Source organism: Adelges cooleyi, unplaced genomic scaffold, assembly GCF_023614345.1.
Source record: "Adelges cooleyi isolate 19-005CV unplaced genomic scaffold, UGA_ACOO_1.1 ACOO_flye_CR_arks_rails_tigmint_CR_PRNA_247, whole genome shotgun sequence".
Lineage (NCBI taxonomy): Eukaryota > Metazoa > Arthropoda > Insecta > Hemiptera > Adelgidae > Adelges > Adelges cooleyi.
Genome location: NW_026095912.1, coordinates 12,045,030 through 12,058,440, shown reverse-complemented (window position 1 = coordinate 12,058,440; position 13,411 = coordinate 12,045,030). Strand labels below are relative to the sequence as shown.

Below are 13,411 nucleotides of genomic sequence, written 5' to 3'. Positions count from 1 at the left end.
TTTTTTTTTATCTAAATATAGAACTCTAGAAAAATGCGTTTTACCAAGTCCGTGCTTGTTTTAAAGCAAAAGCACATAATATTATGAAACTGAAAGATAACATAATTTTAGAGACAATGAAAATAAAACGTGTAAAAAAATTATAGCTATTATAATAAAGAAAAAAAAAGGGTTTATAAATGTTAAATATTCAGCTAATCATTAGGTTTATCAAAAAGAAGATATTATGTTGTCTACAAAATCATGTTATCTTTTGTTTTTTTATAGGTATTTTTGCTCTAAAATTATCATAGAACTAGTAAAACGCATTCGTTAAACGTTTTACGTTGGAAAATTGACGTTTGCCATCCTTCATTAAAGTTATAGAATTAAAAGTACTTTTTAGAGACTTGAGGACGATTATAGATGTTAAAAAAAAAGAGATAAATATTATAGGAGTATATAAAACTATAACAATTAGTACAGAACTAGTTACAAACATCTGTTACTAGTTATATTAATGTAAACAATTATTTCTAAAAATGCAATCCAAAACTAAAGAATCAAGAATTGATCAACGCCCGCTCTTAAAAAAAACAAGTGATGTATTTTGGTTTAGTTAAAAAAAGAATATGTCTCTGTCTCTAATATTTGTATCACCTTTAGATTTCACTATAGGTTTTTTTTTTGCTTTAAAACTACCACGCATCGAGTAAAACGCTTTCTACTTGGCTATGTTAATATGACAAAAAAAAATGTTTAAAATTGCTGATAATCAGAAAAAAATGAGTCCTACATTTAGCTTAAGCTATCTATTCAGAATTTTGCAATAAATGCCTACACCGAACTCTTTAATAAACAGCTTGTATAACGTCGTCTTAAAGACTTGCAATTTCTTCATATTATATTATTTATTTATGGTAGTATATACATACTTGAAGTTAATAGAGTTGTTCTCTGCCATCTTAAATTATTGTCTGTGTGAACTCCGACTGGTGGCTGCCAACATAAATGTTTCATTAAACACGAAATTAATATTAAAAAAATCATCATAGTATTGTAATAACTACTGTTGTTACGCTATTGTACCTATTACAGTACGTTTGTATTTTACCTGTTATAATATTTTTTAGTTGAAAGAGAAATCCAGCAGATGACAAACGCAGCGTCCAAACGGGCAATGCGAGTTACTGAGATGTATATATTTTTATTGACAAGCCCTGCGACCCCTCGATAAACGATAATAGGGTGCGCTTACGGTAACGGTTGTGCAGGGTGGAAACATATTATAATAATAATTTCAAAAAGCGTACCCACCGTGGTTACACTGATATAGATGGACCAAAAACCAAAAAACTTTTTTCTATATTTTCACGTTCAGTTGCTTCTTTGCTTATTATATTGTCGAGTGCATCCAAAATTAAACGTTGAATTTAATTTACTTTTGTCAATTTCTGATTTGGGTGTAACCATTGGCATTTCACCAATAACCTGGTCGATGGTGCAAGCAATAAGCTTATCATATATGAGATTATATCACAGAATAACCAAAAAGGTCCATTTAAAAAAAATTACATGGGTTCCATTGAGCAGCTGAAAAAGGCCGACTGCTATATTGTTTTCGCGACGGGAAGCCAGACTATAATAAATGGACTAAGGTTTTTCAACAGAATATTTTTACAGAACAGATTTTTCCTGACAAAAAGGTGATAATTATTGTAAGTAATCCGCGAAAACAAAATGCCAACTAAAGGGACGGCCAAGTTTTCCTTCTGGTTATATGGCAATTGTATGAGCCAAACTGGTGAAAGGTGATGGTAACTAAATTACAAGGTCGATAAGGATTTCCACCACTATCTTAGCACGTTCACTGTCCTAATTTTAAATTAAATCAAAAGTTATCAGTCCTGTGATCCATATATGGGATCACGTTAAACCTATTTTAGTAGTCCATGATCTACACGTGGTTCATTTCAAACATTTATTTCTCTGGAGATTTATTTGTATGGACTATATTCTATAAAATTCATAATAACACAGTTGGACAGGTGAGATGATAGGGACTTAATTAATTAATTATGGACTTATCTATAAATAAATCATGAACCACATAAGGGTCATCGGACAGTAAACGTGTTAGTTCGGAGTATCCACAAATAGGTACTATAAATGATAATACCCGAAGGTTAGGTTTTTTTAAGGGCTTACTTTTTTCCCCCAACATCAGTGTAGCCATACATTATGATACAATATACCGTAGCCCTATTGCGTGTGATAATAATTTATAATTGATAAGCTTATATAATATCAAATACTATAAACAATCGACGCAATGTAGACATCGTTTCAGAATAATGCTATTTAATTCCTTGATTAGTTGATTTGCCATTTGGGTGACACTGTTGTTGTTGGAGGAAATTCTGAGCCAATACATGTTAACATTGACTTTCCGGTATTAAGTATCATTTATAGTATTTGGTTTCCACGATATTATTAAAATTTACACTGAACGGTGTACATTGCAGTTGTCTTAGTTATATTCGAGACCAATTCTAGTAAAACCTTAGGATTTTATTTTTTCAAGTATAATTTCTTACCCAGTCTTTTGTATTATGCATTACTAACACTTCAAATTTAGCGTTACCAATACCGTTCAAAGTCTATTTCAGCGACAAAGGCAGAACATTTTAAAGGGAACATATTGAACATTTTATATTCAATAGTTCTTTCACATAATTTTAAAGCAAATACAGAATGAAAAATGCTTCATTAACAAACATGAAACATTTCCATCTCTAATCATCTGACTCGATTGGTAATAGCGAACAATATTAGTTGTGAAAGTGATAAAAAAATTTAAATAAGTACTATTATATTTTAAACCTTAAACTATGCAGTTTTCATGACTGTTTATCATAATGTTTATCATAAAAATACTTGTAGACATTTTGTTACGATTTGCAGTCAGTGACAATTTGAAGAGACATCAGATTGTTTTTGATAAATCCAATGATTTGTTAAACTCTTAGATTTAGACAAGTCAAAAATGTTTGCATATCTTATAAAACCAAAATTGACAAAAGCAAAAATGAAATTATTTTTTAAATGCTATTAAATAAAATTGTGTTATGATTGTATGAAAAGTAATTTAAAACATAGTATGATATTTATTCTTCAATAGTTTGCACGAATAATAAGCAGCTTGTACAGGTTCTTAAGCTTAAGATTAGAAAAAAAATGTATATACTAGAACTGAAATCAGATTAGGCAATAGAAATCGAAGTTTATATTATTTTTTAAAAAGAAAACATGAGAAGGACACCTAAAAGGTGTGATATTATTTATTATAGTCCTTTCAGAAATTTTAAAGCAAATACAGAACGGAAAATGCTTCATTGACAAACATGAAACATTTCCAACTCTGACTCGATTGTTAATAGCAAACAATCTTAGTTGCAAAGTTGATGAAAAATTGTATAAAAATTCTATTATTTAAAACCTTTAACTATGCAGTTTCATGACTGTTTATAGTTATGTTTGTCACAAAAATATTTGTAGGCACGTTGCAGACGGTGAACCGTAATAGTTTATAGTACATAGATGAAAATATTATTTTACAAAGTACATAGATATTATTTTTTGAATTGATTTTTTATTTAATTATTACATTTTCACTCAAGACACTAGTCAATTGAAATGTCGGATAAAAGATAAAAATCAGATTAAATTGTCATTTGTATTATTATAGTTTACAGTAGTAATATTCTACATTTCAATTTTTTTTTTTTGTCTTCAAGTAATTTTGGTAAATTACGAATAGACATAAAAGCGTATTTTCTATTTGACTAGCCACTAATTATTTTATACTATCGGTTGAACATTTAAAAAGGGAATTATTTTTTTTGGCGTGACGAATTCACATTCAAACCAGCCATTGATTCGAGGAGGAATGCATTGGATGGCGGCGGTTTATTTGTAGGTTTTATGGGGTGGATAAAATGTCCGTCAATCGACCAACCCAGTTGTTGTGCAGTTAGTATGGCTTCTTCTCTGTCCAATCCCACGCATTTTTGAAACAAGTCTATTGAGATGACCGCATAGCTATCGGCGATAGTTTCCAACGCTTCTTTTTTCAAGCATTCTCTTAAAAGCCCCATAAAAGGTTTCGACTGATCGGACCAGTCAAAATCGATTAACGTCATGGCGTTGTCATACTGTTTTTTCCACGACGCTAGACCAATCCTAAACAGTCTTTTTAGTTCTGCAGAGTCCTTCAAGTGGTCCGGCAAAGTTGGCCAAATAAATCTGCTTGGGCACATGTCTTTGTGGAGCAAATGCAGTGCAATCAACTTCACGTAATCGTCGTCCGGAAAGGGTCCAACTTTTATTACACCGACCTCAGGGTGTTGGCTGACAGCGCTAAAAATTCAAATATAATATTATGTTATTATACATAAATTATTAATAATAATAAGAATTCAGCAATGAGTTTCGATCCCTTTTATAAATTCTCCTTATTTTTTATGTTTAAACACAAAAAGTTATTAAAAGGATGTGATGCCCCCCCTATGTATTATGTAGCTATAAGTATAGGCGACTTTTTGCAAAACCTTAATTTAAAACTTGAACTATAATAAGAACACATTTTTGGTAGTTAATTTATTTTTCGGACTAACACAGCATCTTCGTCAGCGATTTTATTAAAATCGATTACAACAACATTTTGGAGACAATGTCATATCCGATTTTGAAAATAACAACGTGAATGTGATTTTAAATGTTAAATATTTAGCTAATCATTGAGTTTTCAAAAAAAATGATACGACATTGTCTCCAAAATCGTGTGATCTTTCGTTTTTATTGTAGGTATTTTACCTCTAAAATTATTATTAAGTGAGTAAAATGCATAAATGCTTAGGTATGTAAAACTTCCTCTTGATATCATAGATTTTAAAAGGACTGTTGTATATGAGGAATTCAGGACTATTAATTTTAGAATTTAAAAAAAGAGAGCTAATTTTTAAAAAAAGTATAAATATAAATATGAATACAGAACTAGTTACAAAAAATTTGTAACTAGTTCTGTACCTAAACTAACTTTTGCAATGCAAAATATGGTAGTATAAAGAAATATTAGAAACGAGGCAACTGTCTGGGGGAAATATTACATGGCTACGGCCGTCGGATAACAAACACAAATATTATAATAATAACACATATAATACTACCACACTGCGTAGCTATGTTTATACGATAAACATGTTTAAAATTGTTGACAAAGATGCTGATAGTCTGGAAAAAATGAACCCTAATTCCACACTTGGTTTCAAGGCCCCCACAAGGGGGGGGGTCAGTGAGTACTAGGGTCCCGGGGCCCGGGCTCTCTGAGAGCCCGAGGAAAAAACAAAATATATACGTATTATTCATTTAAATTAGAAAAATATAATGAGTCGTGCCACCCCAGTCACTATATGTTTGTATAATATTGGTATATAAATATTTTTATTTTTTACTATAATACATAATACTTTTTATAATACATAATTTTGTTTAACAATCTAATTGTAAATTATTTTTATTTAATGAGATCGGCCACTTGACGTCGGTAGGACGGTAGACGGGTAGGGCGTGCAGCGCAAGCATTTCTTGGAAAAAATAAAAGGGGAAAATATCCGGGACGATAAAAGCAATAAGTCAGCCGTCTGCCCTACTAGTGCTATTTTTGGCATTAGAAGATAATAATTCTTTTATCGATGACCAAAGTCAAAACAACCCGCGATCATAGCATGCATTTTAGTTTTTACCACAACCGTCAATCTCCCGAGTTGTGGCGGTAATATTGTGATACTGTCTACAGGTGTATAAAAGCAATATAAGCTATGTATAAAGTGACCAGATCAAAATTCTATAAAAGCGGGACAAGTATTCAAAAGGAACTAGAGGAAGTGGGGTATCCCTCCTCATAAAATAGTACTCGTAGGAGGAGTTAATCTCCCTTAATAATTGGTTTTGGGTACACCTTTATTTCTTCATGCTAAAACTAGACATTGCAAAAGAAAAAATCATAATCAAAATAGGATAAAAATCAAAATTTAAATCAATTTTTCATTGAACATAAAATATTTATTTTATTAATACCTTAATAAAATTAAGTATATTATATCCTTAACAAAAAAATTTTAAAAACAAAATGTAACTTTAAAATACAAGAATTAAATATTATAACAAGTAAACTTATAATTATAATCAAAGTAGGATGAAAACCAAATTTAAATATACTTAATACAAATTTATAAAATATTTAATACAGATAAAAAAATTATTAATACTTAGTATTTATCATTTGATGCAATAGATTTGAGCAATAAAGGAGGTTTTTTATCAGTTGTAACCACTTGGGTTTCATTTCTAAAACCGTGGTTACCTATAGCCGATTGAGAGTCCAGATCATAACGTGATAAACACCAATGTCTAGGTCTCTATGATAATAAGTGATATCACAGTATAGATTATAGAAACTGTACAAAATAAACTGATGAGATCTGATGGAACACAAAATATACACACCATAAGCGAAAATAAGAAAAAAATAACTATTGTTTGAAATCGGGACAAAAGCGGGACGTCGATTAAAAGTCGGTACATTTTACTGTCCCGATTTGATCACCATATTTAGCGGGACACCTGCTTGAATATCGGTACTGTCCCGCCAAAATCGGGACGTCTGGTCACACTAGCTATGTAACAAATATTTTAGGTACCTTATGAAAAATAAAAAATAAATGTTAGAAATTATATTAAAATTATTATAAATACTAATATATAATAAGGGCCCGGATTCATTTACAGTACCGTACTTGAAAAATGCATGTGGGGGGCCTGCTTGGTTTTATGCTTTAAATTCAGATTGCCTACATCGAATTCCTTAATAAATAAGTTATATAACGACCCTCTTAACGACATATAATTTCTACATATTATTTTACTATTTATTTTAGGCGGTATATACATACTTCAAGTCAACAGAGTTGTCGTCCTCCATCTTGGATTATTGTCCGTGTAAACTCCGACTGGTGACTGCCAACATAAATATATTATTATTATCCCGACAAATTGCCAAGATCAAAAAACAAATCATAATAGTATTGTAATAACTACTGCTGTTACGCTATTGTACTTATATAGTACGAATTTTACCTGTTATAGAAATTTTTTGTCGAAATGAAAATCCAGCAGAAGACAAAGGCAGCGTCCAGACGAGTAATGCTACTAACATACATATATATATAAATATATATATATTTTGCCAAGCCCTTCGCCCCTCGATTTAATCGATAAACGAAAGTAGGGTGCGCTTACGGTAACAGTATTTCAGGGTAGAAACTTCTTATAACAACAACAGTTTCAAAAAGCGTACCTACCATGGTTACACTATCGGATGGACATAAAAACAAAAAACCCTCTCCTACATTTTCACGTTTACTTGTTTCTTTACAAATTATATTATCGAGTGTTTCCAAAATTAAACGTAAAACTTAATTTAATTTCTTAATTGGGTGAAACCATTGGCATTTGACCTGTAACCAGGTCGATGGTGCAAGCAATGAGCCAACCGTCTGTGATAATAACCAGAAGTAAACTCTTTAAAAATTACATGGGTTTTTATGAACAGCCGAAATACGCTGATTGCTATATACTGTCACGACTGAAAGCCAGACTATAACAAATGGACTATAGATTTTTCCAAGAAAAAGAGTAACAATTATTGTAAGTAACCCGCCAATACAAAATATCAAACTCTGTCCCGAGCTAAGTTTCCCTTCTGGTTATCCTGTGATTATAATATGGCAATTGTACGAGCCAACCCGGTGAAAGGTGATGAGAACTAAATGACAATCCCGATAAGGGTTTCCACCACAAACTATAGCGTATAATACTATATTAGTTCATGTTTTCTACAAATATTATAAATGATAATACCCGAAAGGAAGATCTTTTAAGGGCCTCGTTTTTTTCCGAACAGTGTAGCCATATATTGTGATACAATATACCGTAGGCCCTTTGCGTATGATAATAATTTATATTTGATAAGCCTATATAATATCAAAAACTATAAAAAATGGACGCAATGCAGACATCGTTTCAGAATAATGCTATTTTTATTCCTTGATTTGGGTAACACTGTTGTTGGGGGGAATTCTAAGTCAATACATATTAACAATTATTAACATTGACTTACCAATATTAAGTATCATTTATACTATTTGGTTTCAACAATATTATTAAAATTTACACTGAACAGTGTACAATGTAGATGCCTTAAATATGTGCGAAACCAGCTCTAGTTAAACCTTGTTATTTTCTTTTCTTTATAATTACCTATAACCTTAGTATTTTATCAATTCTATTATGTTAAATCCAATAATTTGTTTAACTCTTAGACCTCGCCTATATCATTTATTCTAATTGAACCTTGTCGTTAGCGGCAGCAGCAAATGTTTGTTTTATTAATTATATTTACAGTGTAGTAAACAACGTTGATCAGTGTGTAAATTGATAGTAGTGCTTAAGATAAAAATTAGTACTAATAGATTGACTATTATTTGTTTTATTTTTATAAAATTATTAGAAATAGGATATTAATAACACTTATCAAAAGAAAAGGTTCTTTTCGAGTGCATTTTTCATCATTATTAAAAGTTACAAATTTTAGCTCATCTTATAATAAAAAATTCACATAGGTATAAAATGAAATACATTTTTAAAATGCTATCAAATAATATGTGTTATGTTTTATTGTAACATAAGTCTTTTAAAATTTAGAATGTAATTCTTCTGTGGTTAGCAAAAAAAAAAACAAACTTACCAGTTCTTAAGCTTATTACTTAGAAAAAGGACATACTTGAACAAATCAGTTTAGGTAATAGAAATCGAAAATATGAGTCGTTTAATATGTATAATGTTATTTATTAAATATTTATATATAATAACTTAATTCACTAAGATAGATAATTAAATCGATACAAAGATAATAGGAATTTGTTAAGAATGAAGATTGATTAATTTTTTTTTATACAATTATTATAAATAGAATACCTATAATATTTATCAAAAGACTAGCTCGGGATGAGTTATTTTCCCATCATTATACAATAAATTACAAATTTTAGCATATCTTATAAGACAAATGTATAAATTAAATTATTTTTTAAATGCTATCAAATAAAATTGTGTTATGACTTTTTGTAAATTGTAAGATAATTCTTTTAAAATAGAGTATGATATTTGTTCTTTTATTGTTGGCAAAAAATAATTACTACCATCTTATACAGGTTCTGGAGTATAAGATTTAAAAAAAATAAAAAATTGAAATTAATTTAGACTAGTTAATAGGTAAAATCGAAGTTCAAATTTTTTTTAAAAAAGAAAACTTGAGAAGACCATCTAATGGCCATTAGTTTATAGGTGTAATAATATTTATTAAATAATTATACTTAATAACCCAATTTACTAAGATAGATATCGATACAAAGATAATAGAAATTGGTTATTTTATATTGGAAACGCTTAAAATAATAAAATGTTATTGTTAAATCAAATAGGTTATAAAATATTAAAATAACACAAGTTTAATTAATGAATATTAAATCATAATTATTATTTAAATAAAAAGAATAAAGTAAAATTAATAAATAACAAACAATTAAATGTAAAAAAAATCGCAATAATTTAGATGTCGGGTGAAAGGTGAAAAAAAGATTACATTGTTTACTGTATTATTATAGTTAACTGAATTATTCTACATTTCATTTTTTTTTTTTGTCTTTAAATAATTTTGATAAATTATGAATGGATAAAAGCTGATTTTATAATATGGTCAGCCACTTATTTTTCACTATTTGTTAAACATTTCAAAGTAAATTAGTTTTCGGCGTTCGATGAATTCAGTTGCAAACTCGAAAGGCCTTCGAGGACTTCAGTTGCTTTCTGTGATTTCGCTTTTCTAGCAGACGATACTGGGTAGATAAACTGTCTGTCGTCCATCCAATCCAATTGTTGTGCAATTTGTATCGCTTGTTCTCTGTCTGTCCCCATACTTATCTGAAACAAGTCCACCGAAATGGCCGAGTAGCTCTCGCGGATAATGTCCAACGCTTCTTTTCTAATGCTTTCTTTCAGAGTGCTAATGACCGGTTTCAACCCTTCTGACCAGTTGAAATCGGTCAACTTCATGGCCTCGGCAGACAGTTGATTCCACAAGGCCTGACTAATCATATTCATTCTCTGTAGCTCTGCAGAACACTTCATTTCGGCAGGTATACGGCGCCAGAGAAATTTGTTTGCGCACATGTCTTTGTTGAGCAAATAAATTACAAACAACCTGACATAATCGTCGTGCGGCAAGATTCCAACTTCCAGTTCAGTGGCCTCCAGTTGTCCAGCGATAGCGCTAAAAATTCAAAAATAATATATAATTATTATAGTTAACAATAATAGTATATTCTGTTAACAGCAATGAGAATTTTTTTTGTCGACTTGACCGTTTATTCCTGTTTTATTCTCTAACCGTAATAAGATATTCTGTTTTTATCGTCTTGGAGACACCGTTTCTTTCTATTCGATTCCGTTTTATAAGTTCTCCTTAGTTTTTAACGTTTAAACACAATAAAAGATTTTACGAATACATGGTTCTCCTATTTATCAAAGGGTTAAGTAAAGGCAATTTTTTTGCAAAACTATAATTTGATGCTTGAACTGTAATGGGTAGTTATTATAGAACTCTTTCCCATTTCCGTGATAGATTTTAAATATTTTTTTTATCTAAATATACAACTCTAGAAGAAAGCGTTTTAATAAATCAATGGTTTTTTTAAAAAAGCAAAAGCACATATTATTATTATGAAACCGAAGTATAACCTCACCTCTGTTGTTGAGTTAATGTCATTTCCGATTTAAAACGTGAAAAAAAGTTATAGCTATTTTGAAAAAGTAAAAAAAGGTATTTTAATTGTAAATATTAAGCTAACCATTAGGGTTATCTCAAGAAGGATTTAATTGCATTGTGTTCAAAATCCTGTCATCTTTCGTTTTTTTTATGGGTTTTTTTGTTTTTAAATAATATCATAGTCGAAGTAAATGTATATATATATATATATATAATAATAATAAAGCAAACTTATCGCAGATATTATAAAAATAGTTGAAAACCCGTGGTAAAATGAAATGTTTTTTTTTTTTTATGTTAAAACATTTTGAGGTATATGCCATGCTAAAAAATATAACCAATTCATTGTCTATTTTACTGACAAATAGTACAGATAGTGTTTTTAATACACACAAAATATTTCAGTTTGTTTTGGCAAATGGAGCTTATTATGTACGTAAGTTGAATTATAATTACTATAGTAAATTAAAACACAACAATTTTACAGTAGGTATTATTTTGAAGGATAAATGAAAGATAAATGATGATAGATAACCTAAATATTTAATTCATCCATTAAGTATAGTGACACCAAAAACTGGTTTGTAATGTATTAAATAATATTTGTGTTATTTGCGAAGTAAGTGGATGGAAATAATAGTATTCTAGCCCTTTTCTCACCTCATCGACATAAAATAAAACTAAATTTTAGTTTTTTTTTGGACATTTTTTAGCTAAAATAAATAAACAACATAATGTGAAGTACATTTAAGTTCATTGGGTATATTTTTTCCCCTGTTAGATGTATACTTTTTTTTTATTAAGATAGATATTATTTCAAAGACATCTTTGTGTGATATTTAAATTAAATATCATATTTTTCGTCATTTAAATCTTTGCTTAGCTGACAATTACCACTAATAACAATATAAAATATGTTTTTTTTTTATAATAGAGAACTATAAATTAATATTATCAGATAAAACGAGAAAAGAAAAAAAGGGACGATAATTGTGGGCGGAAAAAAAAATCATATAAGTACATTCCAACTAACTTTAAGGCGTACAAATATTATTTTTTTCTAATTATATAACTTTTTAAGTTACCTATTTTTCTCAGTTTTGGCGGAAGTTTGATAAAAAACAACTCAATGTAATTTTAGATCATATTAATAAGACGGATTCCAATTTTCCTTTTAATTTGAAGTTTACCGTTTTCTTTATGGGGGTTAAAAGGTCAATTTTTGATTGTGCTATTAGAATTAGAATTATAAAAAAAAATTATTAACACTACTACAGTAGCGGCTTTGGTTGTTATATTTTTATATATAATTAATAAATTAAATGTACTATATACTAATAATTTAGTTATGAGTTGATAACCAACTTCGATTGTAATATTATACATATTGCATCAATAAAAAAAATTGACAAAATATAGCATATGTATGCCCACACATACGTAAAGTGGAAAATTTACGAAAAATAAAGATATTGTAGGCTATATTAGTGTCTAAATATTGTCTGGGACTAAAGCCCCCCCCCCCAAAAAAAAATCAACCCCTAAGTCCGCCTATGGACTTATACTTGCAACATACAATTTTATTTACATATCAGTATATTTTGTCTTAACCAACAGGCACCGAGTAAAACGCAATCTACGAAGCCATGTTGTATGAAAAAAAAAATATTTTAAAAACTGTCAAAGGTGCTGATAGTCGGAGATAAAATAAGTCCTACCTACACATTTAGCTTAAGCTTTAAATTCAGATTTTGCAATAAATGCCTATACCGAACTCTTAAGTATAATAGCTTGTATAACGTCGTCTTAAAGACTTGTAATTTCTTAATATTATATTATTTAATTTAGGTAGTATAATGTACATACTTGTAGTTGATAGAGTTATTTTCTGCCATCTTGGATAATAGTCTGTGTGAACTCCGACTGGTGACTGCCAAACATAAATATATGTACAATTATTATATCCCAACAAAACGCGAAATTAAAAAAAAAAATCTTATTAGTATTGTAATAACTACTGCTGTTACGCTATTGTACCTATGTTAATCATCGAGTTTATATTTTACCTGTTATATTTTTTTTTAAGAGAAATCCAGCAGAAGACAAACAGCGTCCAAACGGGTAAGGCGAGTTACTGACATACACAATAGACATATAATATATATATATATGCTTTTTTCCAAGTTCTTCCACCCCTCCACATTTAATCGATAAACGAAAGTAGGGTGCGCTTACGGTTACGGTTTTGCAGGCCAAAGGGTAGAAACGTAATATTATAACCACAATTTCAAAAAGCGTACTTACCACGGTTACACTGCTGGATGGACCAAAAATTGCTAATTGTATTGCTAATAATTATATTGCTAATTATATTCTGGCGTTTGGACGTTTGCAACGGTTTGTATAAAACGAATTTTGCTTTGAAGGACCCAAAAGGAGATTTTTTGTTTTTTATCTGACAAAGTTATTGTTTTCAAGTTACTGATT

The 13,411-nt window shown here is 29.5% G+C and overlaps 2 protein-coding genes across 2 annotated transcripts; both read right to left on the bottom strand.

Moving 5' to 3' along the window:
- Window positions 1-3,836: 3,836 nt before the first annotated feature.
- On the bottom strand, window positions 3,837-7,293 carry LOC126836921 (uncharacterized). Its single transcript, XM_050570642.1, has 3 exons — window positions 7,177-7,293; window positions 6,993-7,056; window positions 3,837-4,398 (listed from the first exon to the last, which is right to left on the bottom strand). The coding sequence occupies exons 2-3, from the start codon at window positions 7,019-7,021 to the stop codon at window positions 3,873-3,875; spliced, it is 555 nt and encodes a 184-aa protein (XP_050426599.1). The 5' UTR covers window positions 7,022-7,056; window positions 7,177-7,293; the 3' UTR covers window positions 3,837-3,872.
- Window positions 7,294-9,880: 2,587 nt separating this feature from the next.
- LOC126837184 (COP9 signalosome complex subunit 8-like) lies at window positions 9,881-10,924 on the bottom strand. The gene is made up of 2 exons (XM_050571010.1): window positions 10,902-10,924; window positions 9,881-10,429 (listed from the first exon to the last, which is right to left on the bottom strand). The coding sequence occupies exons 1-2, from the start codon at window positions 10,922-10,924 to the stop codon at window positions 9,901-9,903; spliced, it is 552 nt and encodes a 183-aa protein (XP_050426967.1). The 3' UTR covers window positions 9,881-9,900.
- Window positions 10,925-13,411: the final 2,487 nt, after the last annotated feature.

What these genes read in the sequence shown, in the direction of transcription:
- LOC126836921 (XM_050570642.1), bottom strand. Translation starts at nt 7,021, where the DNA reads ATGGAGGACGACAACTCTGTTGACTTGAA. An exon ending in GACAACTCTGTTGACTTGAA is followed by an intron (nt 4,399 to 6,992) that starts GTATGTATATAC and finishes TTGAATTTTTAG; the next exon opens with CGCTGTCAGCCAACACCCTG.
- LOC126837184 (XM_050571010.1), bottom strand. Translation starts at nt 10,924, where the DNA reads ATGACATTAACTCAACAACAGAG. An exon ending in ACATTAACTCAACAACAGAG is followed by an intron (nt 10,430 to 10,901) that starts GTGAGGTTATAC and finishes TTGAATTTTTAG; the next exon opens with CGCTATCGCTGGACAACTGG.